At 61.0% G+C, this 26852-nt stretch overlaps 1 protein-coding gene and 1 long non-coding RNA gene across 2 annotated transcripts; one reads left to right on the top strand and one right to left on the bottom strand.

Moving 5' to 3' along the window:
* Nucleotides 1–1307: 1307 nt before the first annotated feature.
* LOC127394902 (uncharacterized) lies at nucleotides 1308–8206 on the bottom strand. The gene is made up of 3 exons (XR_007891699.1): nucleotides 8097–8206; nucleotides 2036–2179; nucleotides 1308–1506 (listed from the first exon to the last, which is right to left on the bottom strand). It is a non-coding gene; the product is annotated as an uncharacterized LOC127394902 (long non-coding RNA).
* On the top strand, nucleotides 7269–26439 carry VANGL2 (VANGL planar cell polarity protein 2). The gene is made up of 9 exons (XM_051641029.1): nucleotides 7269–7309; nucleotides 15280–15459; nucleotides 17190–17458; nucleotides 17543–17663; nucleotides 19588–20195; nucleotides 21845–21981; nucleotides 22861–22996; nucleotides 23896–24127; nucleotides 25102–26439. The coding sequence occupies exons 3-9, from the start codon at nucleotides 17388–17390 to the stop codon at nucleotides 25360–25362; spliced, it is 1566 nt and encodes a 521-aa protein (XP_051496989.1). The 5' UTR covers nucleotides 7269–7309; nucleotides 15280–15459; nucleotides 17190–17387; the 3' UTR covers nucleotides 25363–26439.
* The last annotated feature ends 413 nt before the right edge of the window (nucleotides 26440–26852 follow it).

Below are 26852 nucleotides of genomic sequence, written 5' to 3'. Positions count from 1 at the left end.
GGAGCTCATGGCAAAGAGGTTTCACCCCAGCGGGCCGCCCAGTTGACACCAGTAGAGCACTGGTGCAGTGAGACCTTTCCCAGCACACGCTCTGCAGGGTTGGAGTGGGGAGGAAGGAGGAACAGCCCCCTCTGCCCAGCTCCCAGCAGCTGGGGGGGGTTCTCCCTGGCCCCCCCATAAGATGGATCAGCACTTTGGGAGGGGAGCAGGAAGGGAGAGCTGAGCCCAGCACCCTCCAGCAGGAGCCTGCTGAGGCTGGGGGAAACTCACTGCAGGAGTGAATGGTTTGCTTGGGTTTGCTGGGTGGGTGGTTGGGTTGGAAGAAGTTGATTTTGCACGGGCAGTGGCAGGAGCACAAACAGAGCCCGGGTGGGGGGGGGGGGACCCAGGACCAGGTAGAAACCACCGGTTGTGTTTGGAGCTGATGGTCCAGACTGGGAGCAGAGGCACAGCCCAGTCCAGGGGTTCTGGGGGTGCTCCTCCCTGACCCCCCCATGGGGAACGTTCTGGGGCTGCTTCTCCTTGACCCCTCCCATGGGGAATATTCTGGGGCTGTTCCTCCCTGACCCCCCCATGGGGAATGTTCTGAGGCTGCTCCTCCCTGACCCCCCCATGGGACAGGCAGAGCTCCAGCCCAGGGTGGGTGCTGGGTGAAGATGGGTTTTGGAGAACCCGAGATGAAACCTTCCTGGCCGGAGGGTCAGTGCCATGTCCTGGGAACACCAGCAAACCCCCCAGAGCAGGAGCAGGGGGTCCCAGCAGGATCCCACCCTCTGCTTTTTGCCCTGCTGAGGTGTTGTTGGCCACCACCTGTGTGGGTGTCCAAGCTCCAAGAACTTCCCAGGACACCACAGACCCCCCCCAGCTCCATCCCCCCAGCTCCCAGAGACCCCTCACTCTGTACCTCAGTTTCCCCCTCCCCATAAAAGCAGGGAGAAGGATCACTACCTCTGTCTCCTCACACCTCTGCCTCCCAAGGTCTCCCCAGTAACTGTGGGATCCCCAAGGGCTGGAGAAGGTGACACAGTCATGTCCCTGTCACCTTTCTTTTTTTTTTGGGGGGGCAGCAGCAGAGCAAACCAGAGCAGGGCAGCCCACCCTCCCCCTCCACCCCCCCAGCCAGGTCTCTGTGCCATGAGGATATTTATTGAATTAATTTATTGAGAAATGTTATTATTTATTTGCTGTCTCGTGCACTTTTGGGAAAGGAAAACTCGTGAACAAACACACACGAAAATAATAATACTCCTAATAAATAAGATTGATAATGAACACTGCAAAAAAACAACACCCCCCCCCCCTCCTACACCGTGTGCCCCAGAGTGTGTTTGTCTTGGCTGTTCAGACTGTGCAAGGTTTTATTTATGAGTTCACAAGGAAGTCGGGGAGGGGGAAATGAATTAAACTGCCAGGAAAAGAGAGATCTTGAGCCCGGAGTGCCCGGCTTCCCTGGGTCTTGCTTTCTCTCATCTTGTCTTCAATCATCTCCTCCTCGGTGGTGGGTTCCTGGGGTGGGAGTTGGTGCCAAGGGAAAGGATGGGATGGGAGGGAGATCATCAACCACCTCGCTGGCCAGGGGACCAGGGAGTGTCCCCTCGGAGCTGGGAGAGTCCTGCCAGCTCCAGCTGGACCTGGGGTCACCCATGGGTGGACACCATGACTTGGGCTTTCCCCAGGTCTGGAGCCCAGCCTGGGTTCACGGGGACAAACAGACCCCACGTTTCCCAGGGACAGCAGAGGGATGAGGACATCTAGGTTGGGTCTAGATGATCCCTAAGGTCCCTTCCAACCCCAAACCGTTCCATGATTCTACGATGACCTGCTCCAAACACCAGCAGCTCCCAACCCACCCCAGAAACCACCCTCTTGCATCCCCCTGGGACATCAGCACAACCCTGGCTCCAAAGTCCCCAAGGGCTTGACTGTGCAGACCCCCCCATCCCTGTCCCCTTCCCCAGCCCTGTCCCCTGCCCCATGGCACACCCCCCAGCCCTGTCCCCTGCCCCATGGCACACCCCCCAGCCCCTGTCCCCACCTCCTCAGCTCAGGCCGGGCTGTGCTGGGGAAACAAGTTTGCAGCTCGTCTCCTTTGTCTGCCGCGTCCCCGGGGGTGGTTGCAGCTGCTCCACGACTTGCTCCAAATTTCTTCATATAATCAATTGGCCTCGGCTCAGCTGAGCTGCATCAAAGGGGGGATAATGAACGTGGGGGAGGGAGAGGGGGGGAAACAACGAGAAGGCTCCTCCAGGCTGCAGCAGGTCAGTGGTGGGGTGTTTGAGGGGACCTTTCTGGGGCATCAGTGCTTCCTTTTGTCCCTGCTCAGGGATTTTGCCCCTTGGGATGCACCGTGTCCTCACTGTGGGCATCCTGGCCCAGCTCTGCTCCCAGCCTCCCGAGAATCAGGGAATGGTTTGGGTTGGAAAGGACCTTCAAGCTCATCTAGATCCAACCCCCTGCATGGGCAGGGACACCTCCCACCAGCCCAGGCTGCTCCAAGCCCCATCCAACCTGCCCTTCAACACTGCCAGGGATGGGGCAGCCACAGCTTCCCTGGGCAGCCTGGGCCAGGGTCTCCCCACCCTCACAGCCCAGAATTTCTCCCTCACATCTCAGCTCCAGCTCCCTCTGCCAGCTGGAAACCCTTCCCCCTGCTCCCATCCCTCCCTGCCCTTGTCCCAAGCCCCTCCCCAGCTTTCCTGGAGCCCCTTCAGGCACTGGAAGCTGCTCTAAGCTCTCCCTGGAGCCTTCTCTTCTCCAGGATGAACACCCCAACTCTCCCAGCCTGTCTTATGAAATCATGGAATCACAGACTGGTTTGGGTTGGAAGAGACCATAAAGCTCATCCAGTCCCCCCCTGCATGGGCAGGGACACCTCCCACCAGCCCAGGCTGCTCCAAGCCCCATCCAACCTGCCCTTCAACACTGCCAGGGATGGGGCAGCCACAGCTTCCCTGGGCAGCCTGGCCCAGGCTCTCCCCACCCTCAGAGTGAAGGATTTCCTCCCAGGGGAGGTTGGTGTGGGATGGTCACCTCCAACCCAGCCCTGGCTCCTCTCTGGGAGGTGACAACCAGGTTTGGGCAGCCCCCAGACCTCTGAGGGACCCGTGGTCCTTCCCGGCTGCCAACCCTGGCCCTGACATCTGGTCCTCATTGTGCCTCACACAATGGAAACACTTCATGCTAATTTAGATGCTGGTTCTGGCCGTGCTGTCATCTGACAGCTTGGGTCCCTTGCCTGCTCTTTGTGCTGGCAGGCAGGGTGACAGGCAGCTCCTCTTCTCCTCTACCTCCCTCAGCCTTTTCCTAAACCTTTCCCACCCCCTCCTCTAATTCCCGAAGCCATTTCCTTCCCTCTCCCCTTCCCCACACCCATCTCCATCTCTCCAGCCCTTCCCCAACCTCTGGAGGACTCTGGTCCCTGTGCCCAGGTCGGTGTGTGCACCAGGAATGTTTCACAAGGGCTTTTCAATTTGGGGGGGGGGGGGGGGGGGGGAAGGGGGAAAAATCCCCCTGGAAAATTGTCCTGGAGATGCAGATAAACTGGGCACTAAACTGCTCAGCTGCTTCTGCCCCTTGGCTTTTCTGTGTCCAACGAGGTGGAGGGGGGGGGGGATGTGGCAGCGGGTCCTTTTCTGTGGTTCTTATGATCCCCCCAAAAAAAAGGAGCAGCCGGGGCAGGGCGGGACACCCCGGGTTGGGAAGGGGGAAGGGCCCCCCCGCCTGGTCTCAGCCTCCTGCCCCGGGGCCGGGCTGGGGGCGTGTGCCCTGCTCCCCCCGGGGGTGGCAGCGTGGCCAGCAGCTGGGTCCCCTGCTCGGCTGCGCGGGGCGGCAGTGCCATCTGCTGGGTCCCCAGGAGCGGGCCCTTGCAGGCTCACACCACAGCCCTGTCACCCCCCAAGCTGGGAAAAAAACATCCCCCCCCAACCTGGGAAACCTCCCCCCCCCCCCCAGCCCTATCGGAGCCTGGAACATCCCCTGTTCCCTGCGAGGGGACCCGTTGCTGCTGGGACTGGGATGGGTGCAGGGGACAAAGGCAAAAGGCACCAGTGGGACCTTCTCAAACGCACCCTTTGTGCCCCAGGGCTGTCAGAGGGGTCAGACACAGCTCGGTGGGGCTGGGACGGAGGCTGCTGGTCCTGCCCAGGGCAGGGAGAGGCCACCACCCCCAGCCCGGTGCTTTCCAGGACCTCCTGATCTTTTTTCCCTGGAGCCTCTTCCTTCCCCTCCCTGTGGAGCAGGAAAACCAGCCCCGAGCCCTTGGGATGGGTGGGCTTTGGATCCCTCTGGGGTCTGGCTTTGTGTGGGGGTGGTGGGGCAGCTCTAGGCAAGGGGAGGGGGCTGGTGAGTGTGGGGGGACACAAGTGTCCCCCGCTGTGCTCAGGGAGGACCTCACAAGGGCACTGCATCTTCCCTGCTCATTTCCAAGAGCCAGGGCAAGACAGAGCAGGTTCTGGGGTCTCCTTCATCCTCGGGAGGTGGGTGGGAAGCACCCAGCACCCTGTGCACTGCTGATCCCGGGTGCTCCACGTGGGACGGGCCTGGGCACCTTGAGAGCTGGGTGGGCTCCTCTGTTTGGTGAGCAGGGTGCAGAGGGAGGGACTGTCCCTGTAAATCACGAGGTGGAACAATGCAGCTCTTCCCAGATGGCAGGGAGGCTCCAGCCACCCCAGCTGGCCAGGAATGAGCTCCCAGGGCCCATTAATCACTCCTGGAGCTGGAGCAGGAGTGAGGGGACAGCCCGGGGCAGCTGGCTGCAGGGGGGAGGGACAGCAGAGGGGCCCACACTCGGCAGCCATCCCCAAACCCTGCAGGGTCACGGGGACCCAAACTTGGCCATAGTTCCTGCACCCCCAAAGTTACATCTCAAGGCAGCTCCAGTGACTCCCACTACCCATTGAACCACCTGAAAGGGGGGGGGGCACCGACCCCCCAGCTCTGTGCCAGGAGGCAGGGGAGGCAGCACAGGCTGGGATCCACCTCCCTCAGGTCTTCATCGTGTCTCCTTGCCATTTTGGAGGTGGAGACAGAGAAGGAACTGGGAGCAGCCCCAGGGCTGCTCAGACTGCCCCAGGGAACGGGGTGAAGCTGGAACAGCTGCAGCGTGGAGCCCAGCAGAGAGGCTGGAACATGTTTGGTGGGGTAAGTGTCACTGGCTGAGCTGCTGGAGCACCCTGGGCTGGGAGCTTCAGTGATGGCTTCTGGGTGGTCTCCTCCACCAGAGCCAAGACCTTGGACAAGAAGGGAGAGACAAGCTGGCTGGACTCAGAGAGACTCTCCTGAGGTGCCTTGAGCTCTGTGCTCCAGCTCACAGCTCTGGCTTCTCCCTTCCCTCACCCAGCAGCTCAGACCCTTCTGGATGTCGGACACCACCTGCCTGCTCCCTCGGCTTATTATGGGGCACAGGCTGGTGGGGAGGTGACCCAGAGGGCCCCAAAACACACGGGCTGAGCTGTGCCAGGACTGGGGCTGAGCAGGACCCCCCCCAGCCCAGGGCAAACCGAGCCCGACGCTGCCACGACCCTGCCCCGTCCCGCTCCCTCCTCCCCATTCAGGCAAAACAAGCCATTTAAATCCAGCCAATGGCGTGCGCCGGGCTGGGAGCGCCGCACGCCATTGGTCAGCGCCGGGGAGGGGGCGTGGCCAACCCGCTCCCAGCCTCGCTCATTGATATAAAGCGCCCGCCGAGCCCGCCCGGCTGTTCCGGGCAGGGGGTTCCCCCCCCCCCGCCCTGCGGGGGTTCCCCACTCGTGGGGTGGGTCCCACGACCCCTCCTCGCTCCGGGGGGGATCTGGTTCTATCTGTGGGTTCTGCACGGGGGTCTCTGGGCCCTGTAAGGGTCCAGGAGTCCCCCCCTTTGGAGCAGGTGGGGGTGCTGGGACCCCCCCGTCAATAAGTAGTGTGTCCCCCATGGCACCCCTCAGCTTCCCCCCCTCCCCATAAGGGACCCCCACGGCTGGTGGAGGGGGCTCACGTGGGGCACGACTCTAAACGAGTGGTCTGTGGGTGTGTGCTGAGCTGCTGTCCCCCCCGTGTCCCCCCCTCCGTGTTCCCTGTGCATTCCTTGTCCCTGGGGAGTAAGGGAGTTGGGGGCTCCCAAGTGCCGTGACCTGTTCCTGGGGCAAACCAGGACGTTTTTCCCACAGGAATCGTGGCCGGACCCTCCCCCCCACCCCCAGCACTGAGACCCCCCAGGGGACAGAGCCAGACCCGGGGGACGGACCCAGATTTCAGGGGTGGGGGGATCCAAGGGCCACGGCGAGTTCCCTCGGTCACAGGAAGGTCCTTATCCCCACCCCAAAAAAAGCCCAACAAAAGTGGGACTGGTTCCGTGACCCCCATGCCAAGGTGCAGAGGGGCTTTTGGGGGTATGGGGGCCGCCCCCTCCCCCTCCCCCCCCCCCCGAGCATGAGGCCCTGGTGGGCTCTGCGTGACGGGGAGAGAATCCCCTAGGGCTTCACCCTGAGCCGCATCACCCCCACCCCCCAAGCAAACAGGGACCCCCTTATCACACCCACCCCCCAAGTAAACAGGGACCCCCTTATTACACCCACCCCCCAAGTAAACAGGGACCCCCTTATCACACCCACCCCCCAAGCAGCGGGGACCCCCTTATCACACCCACCCCCCAAGTAAACAGGGACCCCCTTATCACCCCCCAAGCAAACAGGGACCCCCTTATCACACCCACCCCCCAAGTAAACAGGGACCCCCTTATCACACCCACCCCCCAAGCAGCGGGGACCCCCTTATCACACCCACCCCCCAAGCAAAAAGGGACCCCCTTATAACACCCACCCCCAAGCAGCAGGGACCTCCGCCCCCCCCCCCCCCCCCAAATTCCACCGCCATCCTTACCCCATCAGCCCCGGTAAAGGACCAGGACCCCCCCCCTCTGAGGCGGGACCCCCATCTTGGGCTGCCCCCCCCCCCAACCCCCTTTTTTACCCCACCTGAAGGTCCGGGGAGGGGGGAGCAGGCGGGGGGGGGGGGTGTCTCTCCCCAGACAATGGCCCCGGAGAGGAGACAATGGGGGCGGGAGCGGCGGGGATTGGGGGGGGGGGGGGGACACGGGACACACGAGACGCCGGGATCGGGACCGGGAGCACGGCGGGGTTGGGGAGGGGGGGGGGGGGAGCCGCTGGGATTCGGGATTTCCTCCGCCTCCTCCTCCTCCTCTTCCTCCTCCTCCTCCTCCTCCCCCGCAGCAGCAGCAGCAGCAGCAGCAACAACCACCACCCCGGGATTTTAGCGCTGGGGGGGGGGGGGGAGGGAAATTCGGGGGGACGCGTACGAAGCTGCGGTGGAGATGGTGAGTGCGGGGCAATGCGGGATAACGGGGGGGGGGGGGGTTGCGGGATGAGGAGCGGGACTTGGGGTGGGGGGGAGGGGAGGGTTGGGAAGCGGGGCTCGGCTCGGCTCGGCTCGGCTCGGCAGGAAGGGCCTGGGAAGCCGGGGACTTTCCTGGGCCGGCAGCCAGGCGGGGAGAGGCTGCTGGGGGTGCGGGAGATGCGGGGTTACCCCGCTTTCCTCCCCCCCCCAACCCCCCAAAGTGGGTGGGTGGGTGGGGGGTGCTGAGGATGCGGCCGGGGCTGAGCCCCGCTGGCCGGGGAGCGGGTTGTTCCCTTTTTCGAAGGGTTGCGGTGGTTTTGGGGGACACCCCGGGGACACCCCACCCCACCCCCATCCCACCCTCCCGGACCTGGGGAGCCCCCTCGGTGGGTGATGATGTAGAGGGGGGGTGGGCGGGTGGGCTCGGTGCCGGTGTCTGTGGGTTTCCCAGCGCTCAGCGGGCGTGTTTATACTGGAGTTTACTGGTCAAACCTCCCCTTGGCCTCGCAGCCCTTTGTGCCCAGGCTGGGGGGGGGGGGGGGAGCTCAGCCCCTTCTCCCTGGTGAGAGCAACAAGAGGAACAAGGAGACACGGGTGGGCACCTATGGGGGGGTGGGGGGGTCCCTCTCCCTCCCCATGTGCCAGGGCTGGGGAGGAGGGGGCTGCTCTGAGGATGGGGAGGTGAAAGAGTCGGATGGTCCTGCTTGGATCTGGTGGGATGTGGGATCAGGGGCAGCCCCCCCCAACCCCCCCCCCAGCACCCTCACCTGCTGCTGGGAGAGACCCGGCCGGATTGGGATCCGGTTTATCTTGGTCCCATCCTGGCTCAGTGCCCTGAGCCGACAGGGAGTTCCCTCCACTCCACCACCGGGCAGGAGCTCAGCCATCATTCCTGCTCCTCTGGCTGGCCTGAGAGGTTTTCCTTCCTTGGGAGAGGGTGTAGAGTCTCTTTTCTCCCCCCCCAAACACACCCCCCCCCCACACACACACCCCCACACACCCCCCCTGCCCCTTTAGGCCTTGGTATAATAGCCCAGGCAGGAAAAAAAAGAAGAAGAAGAATTAAATATTATCTTCACGGAGCCTCTGGGGATGGTTCTTGCTTAATCACAGCAATTTGGGATTGTGTTGGGACCGAGCTGGGCTCCCCGGGCAGCCTGAGTCAGATGTGATCTCTGCTCAGCCCAGCTCCTCCTGGGTATTTATGCTGCCTTTGTGCTGGAGGGGGGGGGAGCTCAGGATGAGACTGGCTGATTTAATTAGCAGACGGCTTGATTGGAGCTGGAGGTGGCTGGGGAAGGGGTGGGTGGGTTAGGGGGGGGTCTCCCCTGGGCAGCCTGGGTCTTGGAGGCACAGCCCTGAGGATGGGGCTGGGGGCACTGGTTTACCCAGGGCTGGGGGCACTGGTTACCCGGGGCTGGGGGCACTGGTTACCCAGGGCTGGGGACACTGGTTACCCGGGGCTGGGGGCACTGGTTTACCCAGGGCTGGGGGCACTGGTTACCCAGGGCTGGGGACACTGGTTACCAGGGCTGGGGGCACTGGTTACCCGGGGCTGGGGACACTGGTTACCAGGGCTGGGGGCACTGGTTACCCGGGGCTGGGGACACTGGTTGCCCGGGGCTGGGGGCACTGGTTACCCGGGGCTGGGGGCACTGGTTACCCGGGGCTGGGGGCACTGGTTACCAGGGCTGGGGGCACTGGTTACCAGGACTGGGGACACTGGCTGCTGGTCCCCGTGCTCCTTCTAGGCTCCTTTCAGCCATTTGAGTGCTTAAATGTGGTTCCTTGTTCTCCTCAGCTGGCAGACAATGGGGGCCAGAGGAGGTTTGGGCAGGGAGCCCATCACCCCGGCGTCAGGCAGGTCCCCATCAACCCCCCCCCCCCCCCCCCCATCCCCACCCAGGTCTTTTGGTTTGACTTGGAGATTTCGGTTCTGGTTTCGGAGCATTGGCAGATGCTTTATGGCTTCATTGTCCAGCCAGGATTGCTTGGGAGGGGACCCTGGAGGAAGCCACGGCCCTTCCCTGGCTGCTCCAGTGAGGAAGGAAGGAGCTTTTCAGGAGCACCAGGGGTGGCAAGACCAGGGACCCCGTGGACCAGGGAATTTTTGCCTTTGTGGCCTCCAGGGGTGTTTGCTGAGCGAGTCCCCTTCCTCCTTGCCTGCACCCAGGTGGATCTCATCTCCAGGCTCTGGATCATGCTGCCTGCCTGGCAGGGTTTCAGTGGGGTGAAGCACCTGGAGTTGATGGAGCAGAGCTATAATGGATCTCATTTATGCTGTGGGTGTCCCTTTTGGGGTAGGATCTGGCCTTTTGGGGTAGGATCTGGCCTTTTGGGGTAGGATCTGGCCTTTTGGGGTGTGGTGGCAGCACCTTGGGGACAAAGCTTCTGATGATGCTCTTGGTGAAGACACTGAATCCCAGGAAATGACCCCAACCACCCGTGGAGCCCCCACACCTCCGGGCTCGCCCAGTCTGAGGGTCCCGCAGCCCCACTGGGGTGCTTGGGGCTGCTGGAGGGGCAGCCTGGGACCCACCTTTGGATCCTCCCGGGGTGACTGTAGGTTGGTCACTTCATGCTGGAGGTGCCACTGGTGTGGCTGGAGGGATGGTGGGAGCAGGAGGGCAGAGGGAGGTGGGATTTGGGCAGTGGGGTTTGGGAGATGGGATGTGGGAGCTGCAGCACCTCCCTGGGGGGGTGGTGGGCACCTGTGGCAAACTGGGCACCAAGGGGCAATGCCAGGGATGAGCAGCTCTGCTCTGGAGCCAGGCTGGGAGAGTTGGGGTGTTGAGCCTGGAGAGGAGAAGGCTCCAGGGAGAGCTTAGAGCAGCTTCCAGTGCCTGAAGGGGCTCCAGGAAAGCTGGGGAGGGACTTGGGAAAAGAGAGGGCAGTGACAGGACAAATGATAATGGTTTTCAACTTGAAGAGGGGAGATTTAGATTGGAGATGAGGAGGAAATTCTTCACTATGAGGGTCAGAAGGTGCACGTGGAACAGGTTGCCCAGGGAAGCTGTGGCTGCCCCATCCCTGGCAGTGTTGAAGGGCAGGTTGGATGGGGCTTGGAGCAGCCTGGGCTGGTGGGAGGTGTCCCTGCCCATGCAGGGGGTTGGATCTAGATGAGCTTTAAGTTCCCTTCCAACCTTCTCCATTCCATGATTCCATGGTGGTGCCTGACCCAGCTCCAGAAACCATGAGGGTGAAGCTGCTGCTTGTTCTTCCAGGGATCCCTGAGTGCTCCTCAGGAGCTCGGGATGAGGTGGGATGGGGGTTTGGGTGCTGGCTGAGCCCCTTCCACTGGGTGCTGAGCCCCTTCCACTGGGTGCTGAGCCCCTTCCACTGGGTACTGGGCCCTTCCACTGGGTGCTGAGCCCCTTCCACTGGGTGCTGAGCCCCTTCCACTGGGTGCTGGGCCCTTCCACTGGGTGCTGGGCCCCTTCCACTGGGTGCTGGGCCCCTTCCACTGGGTGCTGGGCCCTTCCACTGGGTGCTGAGCCCCTTCCACTGGGTGCTGAGCCCCTTCCACTGGGTGCTGAGCCCCTTCCACTGGGTGCTGGGCCCTTCCACTGGGTGCTGAGCCCCTTCCACTGGGTGCTGGGCCCCTTCCACTGGGTGCTGGGCCCTTCCACTGGGTGCTGAGCCCCTTCCACTGGGTGCTGAGCCCTTCCACTGGGTACTGGGCCCTTCCACTGGGTGCTGAGCCCCTTCCACTGGGTGCTGGGCCCCTTCCACTGGGTGCTGGGCCCCTTGCACTGGGTGCTGAGCCCTTGCCCTGGGTGCTGAGCCCTGGGAAGGGAGAGGTGGAGCTGCAGGGGGTGCTGGGTGCCCGGGAGGGCTGCAGTTAGGATCCCTTGGTGCCGGCAGGTTTTGCAATGCAAATCCCTTTCTCTTTGCATCCAGCCCCCTTCTCATGCAAATCTCTGGAAGGTTTTGATGGGTTTTTTTTGTCCATGGTTATTTTTTGGTGGCTTTTATTTCCCCCCCTTTCTTTTCTCCCTCTGGTTCCAGATCTTTTTTATATATATATATATTTATTTTTTTTATATATACCTGCCACCTCCATCACTCCCAGGCACCCAAATCTCAGGGGGTTTTGTCTCCTGGTCACCCAGAGGGACCTCCCTGCTGGAGGAAACTCGGTGGGGATGGAGCAAATGAGGGGCTGGACGTTCCTGTTGGATACTGGAACAATCCCCGGGTGATGGTGATTGAAGGTGGCAGTTTGGAAGGGATATGAAACCTCCTGCATCCGAGCTGACGCTGAGCAATTTGAGAGCAGAATGAGACCCCATGGAGGAGGGGGAGGGGGGACACTTGGATTAAGCCACTGGGGCTTCCCAGGAGCCTTTCCCTGCCTCCCTTGGACCCGACAGACCAAAGAACTGGAAGTTTGTGGGTTTCTCCCCCATCAGTGGGGTTGGGGGGAGCTGCTTTCCCAGCCTGGTTGGGGTTTGGCTGTGGGAAGGAGCTGGAGCAGCCTCTGGCTTTAAGGGACACAGGGTGGGGGGATCTTTTTAGACCCCTCCCAGTTCCCCCACTACCCAAGCAGGAGCATCCAGAGCTTCTCCTGGTTGTGCACCCACCTCCTCCTCTTTGGTGGGCCCCCATCTCCTGGTGTCAGCCACCTCCTCCATCTCCCCAAGCATTTATTTTTTTTGGGGGGAGGCTGTTTATGAAATAGGGTCATGGCTCCATCTCCCCACATCTCCCCCCCCCTTCCACATCCCCAGCTGGGGGGCTTGTTTGGTGGCCACTGGGAGAGGGGTGGGGGGGGTGGGGAGGTTCCCATTGTGTGGAGGCAACAGGGCGTGTTTGTGTAGCCAAGCAAGCAAATGTGCTGGTCCCTGGGCTGGGCAGACCCCTGTGCTGGGGCCAGGAGGTGCCTCCTGTTCCCAGGCTGCTTTTTGGAGCCCTGCTGGGGGTACCCCCATTGTGGGTAGGACTGCTTGGGGGGGTCCCCAGGGCCAACCCCCCCCCACCATGTCAAGGACAGCCCAGAAGTTCTGGGTTGAGGCTCACGTTGGGTTTCCTGCCTGGCCATAAACAGCTTGTGTGGCTACAGAGGCCAGCTTGAGGTGTGCCTCAGTTTCCCCATCTCTGTCACGAGCAGAGCTCTGCTCCCAGCCCCCCCCCCCAGGGCTTTCTAGGGAGGATAAACAGTGGTGGAATGATGGACAAGGATCCTCCTGGCCTGCTCTGTGGCTCAGTTTCCCAGTCGTTGTGGTGCTTGTCAGCCCAGATGTGGCTGATCTTTCCTTCTCCTTGCTGGTGGGAAGGCAGCTGCTGCTGGGGTGTGACAGGCTGCGTTCACCCCCCCCTCTTGTAGCCACCTCGGAGCATCCTGCCTTGGTGCTGGGATTTATTTGCCTGATCTGGATTTGGAGCAGCAGGGGAATAAATCACTGAGCTCTGGCACGGGAGCAGGTGGGTTCTCTCTGATCCCACCCCCCACTGCCAGGGCAGCTGCTGGGATCCCAACCCTTTTTGGCCAGGAGAGGAGTTGTCCAGCCACTGGTTTCTTCCTCTGCCTTTGGCTCAGGGCAGGTTTTATTCCAGCAAACCCTGTCCCTGGCTCTTGCTGAGGTCTTGGAGCTGAATAAAGCAAGGAGGTGTGGGCTGGTGCTGCCCTGTCCCAGAAGGAAGGAGAAGATTTCCCTCCGAGGGGAAGATTGTCCTGGAGCTGTTGGAAATCAGCAAGTTTTCTGGTCTGGAAATGCTTGGATCTCTTTTCTTTTCAGCATTTGAATGCAAATGTTGGAGCTTTCTGCTCTCAAAGGCAGGAGGGAAGGTGGCAGCAGCTTTGCTGACCACCCCAAAGCCCCATCTCGCTGCTTTGAACCCTGTGAAGTTCTCCAGCCCCATCCCAAGAAACCATCCAGTCTGGACTTGAAGAAGCCAAGAGATGGCAAATCCTCTCCTCCCCTGGGGACTTTGTTCTGAGGGTTAATCACCTCACTATTAAAAAAAAGTGAGTTTTCCTCCTCGTTTGCATGTGTCTGGCTCCCTCTCCCAGCCCTGGGCGCTGCTCGGCGTCCCGCAGGCTCGGGAAGGTGAAGCTGCTTCTCCTCCTGGAGACAAGGAATCCAATCCCAACCTCCACCTGAGCACCCGGTGCTGCTGAACCGGCTTTCCTCACTCTGCCAGGCAAACCATCAAGATGAAAAAAAAAAAACAAACCAACCCAAATCCCTTTCTTCCCTGCTGGAGAAGCCAAGTTGTTCTGCTGGCACCAGAGCAGCGGTGGGACGGGAGGATGAGGAGCTCCAGAGACCCGTGGGGTGGCTGCTGGGTTTACAAATCCAGCTGGGAGAACTTCCAGGATGGGGATTGTTCCCTCCCACCACAACCACCACCTCTTTGCTGGGGAGAAAGTTTGGCCAGCTTGGTATGGATGAAGATGGAAGGTCCTCGTTGGCTGGAGCTGACCCCTGGTCTGGGTGCAGAGATCAGCCCATGGGTCGTGTTGGAACAAACCGTCCCGTGCTCTGCCCTGGGAAAAGGTCCCTGGCACCTCTGCCCTGTCACCAGCTTGTGAGGGAAGGGCTGGGCTCACCACGACCTTCTGCTGCCCTTCCCAGGGCTCATGGGTTGCTCTCCTTGGGAATGTGTGTCCTGTTCCCCCTTGGGACTGTGTGCCCTGTTCCCCTTGGGACTGTGTGCCCTGTTCCCCTTGGGACTGTGTGCCCTGTTCCTCCTGGGAATCTGTGCCCTGTTCCTCCTGGGAATCTGTGCCCTGTTCCCCTTGGGAATCTGTGCCTTTTTCCCCCCTAGGAATGTGTGCCTTGTTCCCCTTGGGAATGTGTGCCCTATTCTCCCCTTGGGACTGTGTGTCCTGTTCCCCCCTTGGGAATCTGTGTCCTGTTCCCCCCTTGGGAATCTGTGCCTTGTTCCCCTTGGGAATCTGTTCCTTGTTCTCCCTCTGAGTGGATTGACCTTCATCTCCCAGCTCTGGCTTTGCCCTCAGGAGCTGGGTGGCCCCAGGGTCCCCGTGTCACCAGAGCCCTGATTTGGGGACAGGCTCCAGTGTGGCTGCTGGCCACGGGATGGGGGTGGCCAAGGGGGCTTCAGGCCAGGGCCTGATGCCTCAAAGCCCTGAGACATGTAGGAAAAGCCTGTCTTGACTTTTGGCTGCTCCATCAGCTTCACCTCTCCAGGAGTGCCTGGCTCTGCTGGGATGGGTTGGTGGGAGCAGAGCTTGGGATGGCTCTGGATACCTTGGAGAGGGTCACATCCTACTGTGCCAGGGTTGGGGACAGGGTGCTGGTGTGGCCTGGAGGTGATGCTGGGGCAGGTTTGGAGATGATGGTGAGGCAGGTTTGGAGGTGATGGTGGGAAAGGTTTGGAGGTGATGGTGGGGCAGGTTTGGAGGTGATGCTGGGGCAGGGTTGGAGGTGATGCTGGGGCAGGTTTGGAGGTGATGGTGGGGCAGGGTTGGAGGTGATGGTGGGGCAGGTTTGGAGGTGATGCTGGGAAAGGTTTGGAGGTGATGCTGGGGCAGGTTTGGAGGTGATGCTGGGGCAGGGTTGGATCTGATGGTGGGGCAGGGTTGGATCTGATGGTGGGGCAGGTTTGGAAGTGATGCTGGGGCAGGTTTGGAGGTGATGCTGGGGCAGGTTTGGAGGTGATGCTGGGGCAGGGTTGGATCTGATGGTGGGGCAGGGTTGGATCTGATGGTGGGGCAGGTTTGGAGCTGCATCTCTGGGGACCTCCTGCCCACCCTCCCGTTCCTCCCAGGCCCATTGCTCACAGGGGGGGTCACAGCCAAGCCAGGAGCTCCTGGGGAGGGTGGGTGACCCAGAGGACGGGCACTTTGGCTGGTGCTGCCTGGTGTGACGTGCCCCGGCCACGTGGCTGTGGCAGCACACGCCGTGGTCCCTGTCCCCAGGGAGCAGAACCATCTGTGGGGTGGCCCAGCCAGCTCCTGATTCCCTTCCCTTTTGCTTCCCCCAGCTGGACCGTGGACCCCCAGCTCGGGTACCCATCCCGTGAGGAGACACCCCCCCCCAGTTCAGCCCCCTCCAGCTGGATGCCACCCTGGCCCTCCGGAGGTTCAGGATGTCCCAAGTGCCTCGGTGACCACCAAGAAGGGGGACAGCACCCACCTCCAGCCACCTCACCCCGACCCCACCGGTGAGTCCCCCTGCCCCGGGTATCAACCTCCTCATGGTGTTAATGGTCCAGACTGGGGAGGAGCCTGGTCCTTGGATGGAGGAGAGATCCAGGCATTGTTCCCAGCAGAAACTCGATCCCTGCCTGCAAACAAAGCCCAGAAGAAGAGGGGGGGGGGGGAGGTTGGCAGGAGGTTGGGGGGTGGGGGGTGGGCACAGGGGGGTCCTTTCTCTCCCAGCCCCTTCCCCCAGTGCTCGCTGGGGATGCTGGGACGAGCTCCTGGCCCTGTTACCATCTCCTAGACAACCAGTTGGGGGGGGGGCCTTTTGTTTCCATAGTGATAAATGTGTGAGCATCCAGCATCTGGGACAAAAGGATGGGCCCCCCCACCCCTCCTTTCCCCTCCTCCTCCTCCTCTGACCCCCCCTGCTCCTTTATTTTTTTTTTTGCCTCCTCGACCCCATCTCCCCCCACCCCCACCCCCCACCCCCACTTCCTTGTGGCTTTTGGAAAAGAGGCCAAAAGACACTGGGGGGTTTATTTTGGTTGAAATGGCATCTCCCTGGAAACCCAGCACAGACCCACCCCCAAACTCTGCGTGGGCCCCCCACGCCCTGGCAAGGAGGTGCTGGGGGGGGGTGGTGATGGTTTGGGGCTCTGGGAGATGCCCACAACCCCCCTCAGCACCCTCAGAGTGAGGACAGGAGGATTTGGTAGGACCCTTTTGATGGGAGCCAGCATCCCCCAGCGTGGGGCAGGCAGCAGTGTCCCCAAGGACACTCAATCCGTGTCCTGGTCCCCTCCCCGCTGGGATCACAGCTCCTGGGAAGCCACCACCGAGCCTGCAGTGGGGCTGTAAGCAGCTTGGGTGTCCCCCAAACCCAAGGGGGTGACCTGGAACCTCAGGATACCACCAACACAACTGCCCAGCTGGGATCTAACCAAGGGGTTGTTGTCCCAACCCAGTGGAGATCCAGCACCCTGAGGTGGGAATGGTGTGTGGGCATTTCTCATGTCTGCACCCTACAAGTGGCCATCATGGGAACGTGGGCTTGGCCTTGAGTTGGCAAGCAGGGTGATGGGTCCTTCTCCAAGCCAATCTTGCCATGCTGGCCCCATCCCCAGGTGTTCCCAGGATGGCCCAGGCCAGCCTTCCCATCCTTGGTGGCTCCCACCACCCTGGGAGCTCCCCAGTTCCCCCAGCTCAGGCTGCAGCTCCCAGGGGAGCTGGTTTTTGGCACAAAGCTCCTGGAGAACCCGGGGCTCCTGCTCCCATCTCTGGGGTGTGGGATCCCAGCTCCCTGCTGGGAAACGTGTCTGGGCAGAGCCCGGCGCTGCGAGATGGGCCTGAAACGTTCCCTGGGCCTGATTATTCATTCCTTTTTTTTTTTCTTCTTTTTGTTTTTTTTTTTGGTGTTTGTTCTGGGCCCCCACCCTCAGCGCTCTCTTGGCAGTTAAAATAAGGGTTGTGAGATATTAATTAAAAGTGTAAATCACCCGGAACAGCAGCTGATGATGTTGTGTCCCTCCTAAAGGGGAGAGTGGCCATCCCGGACGAGTTCAGGCGTGGGGTAAAACAGAAAATGTCCCCAAATTGACCCAAATTTCCATTCCTCGTTGAAGTCCTGTCCCCATTTGCCACCAGGGGCTGGAGCTGTGGTGGTGCAGGGATGGGATGGGTGGTGGGAGCCCTGGGGGGATTCCTGGGAAGCTGTGGTGCCGCCTCTGACCTTTCCCTCCGGCTTCCGTAGGCGGGAGAGACGTTTTCTCCTGAGACGAGTCCCAACCAGCTGATCAAAATAGAGTCCCTCAAGGTGACGGTCGACTTCTTGAAGGTGCCCTTGGGCCTGAAGAAGCCCCCTCTGAAGGAGGCCCTGGCTGCTGTCCCGGGGCCGGGGAGACCCAAGGTCCTCGGCGTGGAGCGGCACAAGCCCCGGCGCTCCGACACCATGGACAATGAGTCGCAGTACTCGGGATATTCCTACAAATCCGGGCACTCCCGCAGTTCCCGCAAGCACAGGTGAGGGGTTGGGGGGTTCCCTTCTCCCCAGGGGGGTGTTGCTACCCTGGTGTGCCCACCTCGCTCCCCTCTCCTGCCTCCCAGGGACCGGCGGGACCGACATCGCTCAAAAAGCCGCGATGGGAGCCGGGGGGACAAGTCGGTGACCATCCAAGCACCTGGAGAGCCCTTGTTGGACAATGAGTCAACTCGGGGGGACGAGAGGGTGAGTTGGGCGGGGGGAAGAAGGGGGTCGGCGTCTCGGGGGGGCTGCCCAGGGTGGGAGCTGCTGGTGGGGGCCATGGGGGCTCCCGGTGGAGCGGTCGAACCCATCGGGCTGACCCGTGGCTGTGGGAAGGGGGCAAGTGAAAGGGGGACCGGCTGCCCTGGCACCCCAGGGGAGCAACCAGGGTGGGCACGGGCTGTGCCCAAGGTGGGCAACACCCTGGGGATCCACTCCCTGGGGATCCACTCCCGAAGGTTTCAACTCCAGCTCCTGGCTCGGCGCCGGCCGGGCCGTGTCGAGGTGTGATCGTTCCAGCCCGGCTCCCGGCGGGATCGCTCTGGGAAGTGGGTTGGGTGTGAAGGAGCCCATCCCAAAGCTCCATCCCTTCACCAGCGGGATCCCTTGGTGTGGAGCTGCCGTGCCCCCCGTGCTGGGTGCTGGTGGAGCTCCAGCTTTCATCATTCCCAGCCACCCACGCCGGCGGCTCCGGCTCTTTTCATCTTCCCCCACTGAGGAGTCGGCGCCGGCAGAGCCGGTGGTGGTGGCTGAGCCTGCCCTGTCCAGTCGTGGCCAGAGAGAGCCCATGGAATCATAGATTTCCCTGGAAATGGGTTGAGATATGGACTGGTCCTCCTTGGACCCTCCTGCGCTCCACACCCCTCTGGGAAACCCCCGGGCTGGGGCTTTGGTTTTGCGGTTTGGAATGGAATTCCTGCTGAAATTCAGGGCTGGGGGCGGGGGGGGGGGGGGAAGCAGGGTATGATAAAGCCCCAAATTTCAGGGATACCAAAGCGCTGTGAAGTGGAATGTGAAGGTCTGGGTGAGAGGACAGACAGACAGAGCGGAGGCACCGCCGCGGCGTTCCCAGCACCTCCGGTGCCGCTTCTCCTCCCTCTCCCAAGCTGGGGAGGGATCAACTGGGGAGGGGTCTTTTCCACCCCCTTCCTGCTGGAGGGAAGGGGGTTTTGGAAGAGGTGGGAGACCTGGTTGGCTCTGAGCTGCTGGTGACTTGGTCCTGCCCTGGAGGCGGCAGCACCCGCCGGCGCGGCGGCGGCAACGAGGGTGTGTTGGGACACAACCGGGCATGTTCCTTCTGGCCCAGCTAATGAGGGGGTTTGCCTGGGAGCTTCCCAGTTCCAAACCTGCTTCTGCTGGTGCTGGAGAGAGGTGGAGGACGGCAGCACGGAGGGATTTTCCTAGAGGGTCCTGGCCAAATTGTTGTCTGTCCCCCCCCGCGGCCGGAGGTTTTCGCCGCGGGAATGGGGGTGATGGCGCCGGGCAACGCGCCGGGCTTGGAGGTTTGGTGGCTGGGGTGGGGTGGGGGGTGCTGGGGACAGGGTGAGGGGGGAGGTGGAGTCATCCCCCTGCCTGACCTTCACTCGGCTCTGGTGAGACCCCACCTGGAGCAGTGTGTTCAGTTCTGGAGCCTCCAACACCGGGAGGACGCGGAGCTGTTGGAGAGAGGCCAGAGGAGGCCATGGAGATGATCCAAGGGCTGGAGCAGCTCTGGAGCCAGGCTGGGAGAGTTGGGGTGTTGAGGCTGGAGAGGAGAAGGCTCCAGGGAGAGCTTAGAGCAGCTTCCAGTGCCTGAAGGGGCTCCAGGAAAGCTGGGGAGGGGCTTGGAACAAGGGCAGGGAGGGATGGGATGAGGGGGAGGGATGGAAACTGGGAGAGGGAGCTGGAGGTTGGAGATGAGGAGGGAATTGTGGAGTGTGAGGGTGGGGAGAGCCTGGCCCAGGTTGCCCAGGGAAGCTGTGGCTGCCCCATCCCTGGCAGTGTTGAAGGGCAGGTTGGATGGGGCTTGGAGCAGCCTGGGCTGGTGGGAGGTGTCCCTGCCCGTGCAGGGGGTTGGATCTAGATGAGCTTTCAGGTCCCTTCCAACCCACCCAACCCATCCCTTCATCCTCTCCTCCCCCTTCCACAGGACGACAACTGGGGGGAAACCACCACGGTGGTGACGGGGACGTCGGAGCACAGCATCTCTCACGATGACATCACCCGGATCACCAAGGACATGGAGGACAGTGCCCACCTGGACTGCTCCCGGCACCTGGGTGTGTCGCTGGCCGGGGCGCTGGCCCTTCTCGCCTTCCTCACCCCCCTCGCCTTCATGCTCCTGCCTCAGCTGCTGTGGCGGGAAGAGCTGGAACCCTGTGGGACACCCTGTGAAGGGCTCTTCATCTCCGTGGCCTTCAAACTCCTCATCCTGCTGTTGGGCAGTTGGGCTCTTTTCTTCCGCCGCCCCAAAGCCTTTTTCCCTCGGGTCTTCGTCTTCCGAGCTTTGCTGATGGTGCTGGTTTTCCTCCTGGTGGTCTCCTACTGGCTTTTTTACGGCGTGAGGATCCTGGACTCGAGGGACAGGAACTACCAGGGGGTGGTGCAATATGCTGTCTCCCTGGTGGACGCCTTGCTCTTCGTGCACTACTTGGCCGTGGTGCTGCTGGAGCTTCGGCAGCTCCAGCCCCAGTTCACCCTCAAGGCCGTGCGCTCGGCCGACGGCGCCAGCCGCTTCTACAACGTCGGGCACCTCAGGTAATGGGGCTGGGGGGGGCACACGGGGGGGGCTGTCCCTTTTGTTCTAGGTGGGGGAGGGCTCAGGGGTGTGTGGGTGGAACCGGAGAATCGGGGAGTGGTTTGGGTTGGAGGGGTCTTCAGGTCAGGTTGATGCAACAGTGGGCACGGACACCTCCCACCAGCCCAGGCTGCTCCAAGCCCCATCCAACCTGCCCTTGGACACTTCCAGGGATGGGGCAGCCACCTTAAAGGTCATCTAGGGGATCGTCTGGGTGGTCTTCAAGGTCTTTTCCAACCCAACCCATTCCATGAGTTAAAGATCATCTAGATCCAATCCCCCTGCATGGGCAGGGACACCTCCCACCAGCCCAGGCTGCTCCAAGCCCCATCCAACCTGCCCTTCAACACTGCCAGGGATGGGGCAGCCACAGCTTCCCTGGCCAACCTGGCCCAGGCTCTCCCCACCCTCACCCTCCACAATTCCCTCCTCATCTCCAACCTATATCTCCCCTCTCCCAGTTTCCATCCCTCCCCCTCATCCCATCCCTCCCTGCCCTTGTCCCAAGCCCCTCCCCAGCTTTCCTGGAGCCCCTTCAGGCACTGGAAGCTGCTCTAAGCTCTCCCTGGAGCCCGTGCGTGTGTGTGCATGTGCATTGATCCTGTGCACATGTGTATGTACATGTATGTTGGTGCCGTGCACGTGCAAGTGTGTTGACACAAGTCCACCCACATGTGTGCACATGTATGTACATGTCCTGGTGCGTGTGCACAAACGTGTGTGCACGGGCCTCAATGCACCTACAGTCATGGAATCATTCGGGTTGGAAAAGACTTTTAAGGTCATCAATTCCAGTTGTAGAATTCGTGTGTGTGTGTGTGTGTGTGTGTGTGTGTGTGTGTGTACATGTGTGCAGTGACAGGAGTCCATGTGTGTGTGTTGCCCAGGGAAGCTGTGGCTGCCCCATCCCTGGCAGTGTTGAAGGGCAGGTTGGATGGGGCTTGGAGCAGCCTGGGCTGGTGGGAGATGTCCCTGCCCATGCAGGGGTTGGATCTATATGATCTTCAAGGTCCCTTCCAACCCGTCCCATGGTCCTATGATTCCACACTTGTGCACAGGTGTTGATGCTTGTGTGTTCACATGCTGAGACACTGACGTGTGTGTTCAGAGAATCTCAGGAACACTGAGGTTGGAAAAGCCCTTTTGAGATCATCATGTCCAACCACAAAATTCACGCGTGTGCACATCAGTCTTCACGTGTGTTTACACGGGTCTTCATGCGTGTGCACACGGGTCTTCATGTGTGTACACGTGTCTTCATGCGTGTGCACATGGGTGTTCATGCGTGTGCACAGGGGTGTTCATGTGTGTGCACATGGTTGTTCATGCATGTGCACACGGGTGTTCATGCGTGTGCACGTGCAGCTGTGCTCTGTACATCCAAGGAATCTCTGAGGTTGGAAAAGCCCTTTAAGATCATCACATCCAACCCTCCCACCTGCCTGTGCACACGCACGTACGTGCACGGGCACTCCCATGTCCATGCACATACGTGTGGGTGCCTGCAGGCCCCGCGCTGCCCGTCCCCCATTCCCTGCCCCCCTGGCCCCTCCCGGGGTTCACCTCCTCTCCTGCCCGTGCCCCCCATTCCCACCCGTGTCTCCCGCAGCATCCAGCGAGCAGCCGTCTGGATCCTGGAGAACTATTACCACGATTTCCCGGTCTACAACCCCGCCCTCCTCAACCTGCCCAAGTCCGTCCTGTCCAAGAAAATGTCTGGCTTTAAAGTCTATTCCCTCGGCGAGGGTGAGCTCCCCGTCCCATAAATCCTCCTGCCCTTCCCTACCCCACAACTCCTCCTCCTCTCCCTCCTTCTCTTCTCCATCCCTCAACTCCTCTTCTTTCCCTTCCCCATCCCTCAACTCCTCTTCCTTCTCTTCTCCAACCCATAACTCCTCCTCCTCTCCCTCCTTCTCTTCTCCATCCCTCAACTCCTGTTCCTCTCTCTCTTCTTTCCCTTCCCCACCCCACTTCTCCTCTTCCTCTCCCTCCTCCTTCCCTTCCCCATCCCTCAACTCCTCTTCCTGTCCCTCCTCTTTCCCTTCCCCATCTTTCAACTCCTCCTCTTTCCCTTCCCTATCCCTCAACTCCTCCTCTTTCCCTTCCCCATCTTTCAACTCCTCCTCTTTCCCTTCCCTATCCCTCAACTCCTCCTCTTTCCTCTTCCCCATCCCTCAACTCCTCTTCCTTCCCTTCTCCTTCCCTTCTCCATCCCTCAACTCCTCCTCTTCTCCCTCCTCCTTCCCTTCCCCATCCCTCAACTCCTCCTCTTCTCCCTCCTCTTTCCCTTCCCCATCCCTCAACTCCTCCTCTTTCCCTTCTCCATCCCTCAACTCTTCTTCCTCTCCCTCCTCCTTCCCTTCTCCATCCCTCAACTCCTCCTCTTTCCCTTCTCCATCCCTCAACTCCTCCTCTTTCCCTTCTCCATCCCTCAACTCCTCCTCTTTCCCTTCCCCACCCCTCAACTCCTCCTCTTCTCCCTCCTCCTTCCCTTCCCCATCCCTCTCTTCCCCTCCTGGTGACTCCAGAGAGCCCGCAGTGGGACCACAGCCACCCATCCGTGGGGCCTGGGGAGCACTGGGGTCCCCCCCAAAGGTCCCTCTGAGCTCCCCACGTTCCCCACAGAGAACACGACCAACAACTCCACGGGTCAGTCCCGGGCGGTGATCGCGGCGGCCGCGCGACGTCGCGACAACAGCCACAACGAGTATTACTACGAGGAGGCCGAACACGAGCGCCGGGTGCGGAAACGCCGCGCCAGGTACCGGCACCCCTGGGTGCTGGGGGACCCATTTCAGGACCCCCCCCTTCCCCCCGTGAGGAGCTGGGCTGGTAGGAGAGAGTGGGGAGCTCCTTGGGGTCGTCTCTTCCAAGCTGAGGTGGTTCTGCTTTCGGGGAAGAGCATCCCAAGCGTTGGGTGGTGCTGGAAGATCTTCCTTCGAAAGGTTGTGGGGTGGAAGTGGGGTTCCTGTCATCCCTAGGTGGGGTCTTCTTGGGGTTCCTCTAGGCAGGCTGGTGGTGGAAGAGGCTCCATCCCTAGGTAGGGTGTTCTTCGGGTTCCTCTTGGCAGGCTGGTGGTGGAAGAAGCTCCATCCCTAGGTAGGGTCTCCTTGGTGTTCCTCTTGGCAGGCTGGTGGTGGAAGAGGCTCCATCCCTAGGTAGGGTGTCCTTGGTGTTCCTCTTGGCAAGCTGGTGGTGGAAGAGGCTCCATCCCTAGGTAGGGTCTTCTTGGGGTTCCTCTTGGCAGGCTGGTGGTGGAAGAGGCTCCATCCCTAGGTAGGGTCTTCTTGGGGTTCCTCTTGGCAGGCTGGTGGTGGAAGAGGCTCCATCCCTAGGTAGGGTCTCCTTGGTGTTCCTCTTGGCAGGCTGGTGGTGGAAGAGGCTCCATCCCTAGGTAGGGTCTCCATGGGGTTCCTCTAGGCAGGCTGGTGGTGGAAGAGGCTCCATCTCTAGGTGGGGTCTCCATGGGGTTCCTCTAGGCAGGCTGGTGGTGGAAGAGGCTCCATCTCTAGGTAGGGTCTCCATGGTGTTCCTCTAGGCAGGCTGGTGGTGGAAGAGGCTCCATCTCTAGGTAGGGTCTTCATGGGGTTCCTCTTGGCAGGCTGGTGGTGGAAGAGGCTCCATCTCTAGGTAGGGTCTTCTTGGGGTTCCTCTTGGCAGGCTGGTGGTGGCAGTGGAAGAAGCTTTCACCCACATCAAGAGGCTGCAGGAGGAGGACCAGAAGAACCCACGGGAGATCATGGACCCACGGGAGGCAGCTCAGGCCATCTTTGCCTCCATGGCCCGGGCCATGCAGAAGTACCTGAGGACCACCAAGCAGCAGCCCTACCACACCATGGAGAGCATCCTGCAGCACCTCGAGTTCTGCATCACCCACGACATGACCCCCAAGGTGTGCACAGAGTTGGGGTGCACAGGGGAGGTGGGACAGGTCTCCAGGGTTGCTCAGGGGCTTGGTCCAAAGGGTGAGGACTCAGGTGGGCTTTTTTATCTTCAGTGTTTCTCCCCCAGGAGGAAGAGGGGTTGGGGGACAGAGGCAGGAAGGTGGGTGTAACCCCAAGGGAGCACCAGGCAGTGATGGGAACCAACCACGTGGAGATGATTTTCCTGCAGGACCTGCCCAGCAGCTTGAGGCTGCAAGAGAACCAGTAGGCTGAGCCATGGGAAGGTGATGTTCACCTTCACCTGAGAGCAGCCCTGAGGAGAAGGACTTGGAGGTGTTGGGAGAGGAGAAGCTTGACATGATGCATCAAAGCTCACCATGGCCTGGGCTGTGTCACCAGCAGCGTGACCAGCAGGGCCAGGGAGGGGATTGTCCCCTCTGCTCTGCTCTGGGGAGACCCCCTGCAGGGCTGGGAACAGCTCTGGGGTCCCCAACACAGGGAGGACACGGAGCTGGTGGAGAGAGTCCAGAGGAGGCCCCGGAGATGCTGGGAGGGCTGGAGCAGCTCTGGAGCCAGGCTGGGAGAGTTGGGGTGTTGAGCCTGGAGAGGAGGAGGCTCCAGGGAGAGCTTAGAGCAGCTTCCAGTGCCTGAAGGGGCTCCAGGAAAGCTGGGGAGGGGCTTGGGACAAGGGCAGGGAGGGCTGGGATGAGGGGGAGGGATGGAAACTGGGAGAGGGAGCTGGAGGTTGGAGATGAGGAGGGAATTGTGGAGTGTGAGGGTGGTGAGAGCCTGGAAGAGGTTTCCTGGAGAAGTTGTGGATGATGGAAGTGTTGAAGGGCAGGTTGGATGGGGCTTGGAGCAGCCTGGGCTGGTGGGAGGTGTCCCTGCCCATGCAGGGGGTGAGATCTAGATGATCCTTCAGGTCCCTCCAACCCAACCATCCCATGGTTGTGATGTTCACATCTCCTTTCCTTCCTCCCAGGCCTTCCTGGAACGGTACCTGACGGCAGGACCCACCATCCAGTACCACAAGGACCGCTGGCTGGCCAAGCAGTGGACACTGGTCAGCGAGGAGCCGGTGACCAACGGCCTGAAGGACGGGGTGGTCTTTGTGCTGAAGCGCCAGGACTTCAGCCTGGTGGTGAGCACCAAGAAGATCCCTTTCTTCAAGCTCTCGGAGGAGTTCGTGGACCCCAAGTCGCACAAGTTCGTCATGAGGCTTCAGTCTGAGACCTCCGTGTGAGCTGGAGAAGGTTGGGGAGGGGTTTTTGGAGGGGGGAGACCCTCTCTGAACCCCCCTGGTCTCCATGGGGCTCAGGGAGGCCCGAGGGCAGAACTTCAGTGGGTGCCATCAAGCAGCACCCATGCCTGGCTCCAACCCAGGGACCACTCGCCCTCCACCCCAGGTTGGGGTGGGCTGAGCTCCTTCCTCCTTCCTCCTCCTCCTCCTTGAAGTCCATGTAGCATCCCCAGGGACAGCAGCATGGCCAGGAAGGAGAGGGCGTTTCGGTGCCATCACTCAAGGGCTAACTCCACATGTTCTTCACCAGCGTCCTCAAGCACCACCAGGTCCCAAGGACCTTCTGCTCTGGCTCCTTTTCTACCTGGCCGTTGTCCTGGCTCTGGCCTTAAACCACCACCCACCATCTGGGGCTGGTTTTTGATCTCAGAGATGTGGGTTTGGTGAGGATTTTGCAAACACCTCCGTGATCCATGGCTGCTATGAAAACCTCCAAGGCCATCCAAGACCATCCAAGGCCATCCAAGACCATCCAACACCATCCAACACTATCCAACACCATCCAAGAGCGATGCTGCTCCTGGCTGTAGGAACGTCCTTCTCACCCTTCTCCTGCTGGTTTCCACACTCAGCTCTTCACAAAAGCAAGTGAAGATCTGGTTTTTGAAGAGAACCAGAAGGGTGGGTTTTTTTTTTTAAGTGGTTCCTCTTCTCCTGAGGTGACCCATGGCCCTGGTCCCAGCAGGATCTCCGCGGGGCTTCCCCACTCCAGCTGCAGCCAGAGGAGCTTCAGGTGTCTCTCAGGGTCCAATTCTGGACCTAGAGGCAGTGGGAGGTGATGAAACCAGGGGTTCCTGGTGAGGGTGCTGGGAGCTGGTGGCTCAGTGAGGTCCTTAATCCATGTCCCATGGGGGCAGGTGGTCCATGGTGATGCCACCAGCAGGGACTGGTGATGAAACCTCTGCCTTGGTGGTGTCAAGGTCTCAAATACCTCATGGGTTTCTTCCTGGATCTCCTTGTCTGGCCATGCTGGGCTGGGCTGGGCTGGAGGGGGGGTCTTGTGAGGTCCTGGAGGGGTCTTGTGAGGTCCTGGAGGGGTCTTGTGGGGTCCTGGGGGGGTCTTATGGGGTCCTGGGGGGGTCTTGTGGGGTTCTGGAGGGATTGTGGTTGGGCAGGGAGGGGTTGGTGGTCATGGAAGCTTCATCCCAGTTTCATCCCAGTTGGATTTGGTTTTGGTTTCTTTTGTCCTAAGCACTAAAAGGGGGGTGAGCTGGGGGGGGGGGGACACGCACAATGAGGCTGGTGAGACCACCTGTGTCACCCCAGAGGGGCTGGGAGCTTCCCCAGTAACTCCCAGTAGCAACATCAAGGTACTGGGAGGGGATGAGGAGGCTGCTGGGGCCACTTGTGTCACCCCAGAGGGGCTGGGGGCTTCCCCAGTAACTCCCAGTAGCAACACCAAGATACTGGGAGGGGATGAGGAGGCTGCTGGG

This window comes from Apus apus, chromosome 27 (assembly GCF_020740795.1).
Source record: "Apus apus isolate bApuApu2 chromosome 27, bApuApu2.pri.cur, whole genome shotgun sequence".
Classification (NCBI taxonomy): Eukaryota; Metazoa; Chordata; class Aves; order Apodiformes; family Apodidae; genus Apus; species Apus apus.
Note: the sequence above shows the minus strand (reverse complement) of the source record. Positions and strands in the feature narration are given on the sequence as shown.

Coding starts and splice junctions, on each gene's coding strand:
- VANGL2 (XM_051641029.1), top strand. CDS start 17,388: ATGGACAATGAGTCGCAGTACTCGGGATATTCCTACAAATCCGGGCAC. Junction 17,664..19,587: donor CAACTCGGGGGGACGAGAGG/GTGAGTTGGGCG, acceptor CCCCTTCCACAG/GACGACAACTGGGGGGAAAC. Junction 24,128..25,101: donor CCCACGACATGACCCCCAAG/GTGTGCACAGAG, acceptor CCTTCCTCCCAG/GCCTTCCTGGAACGGTACCT.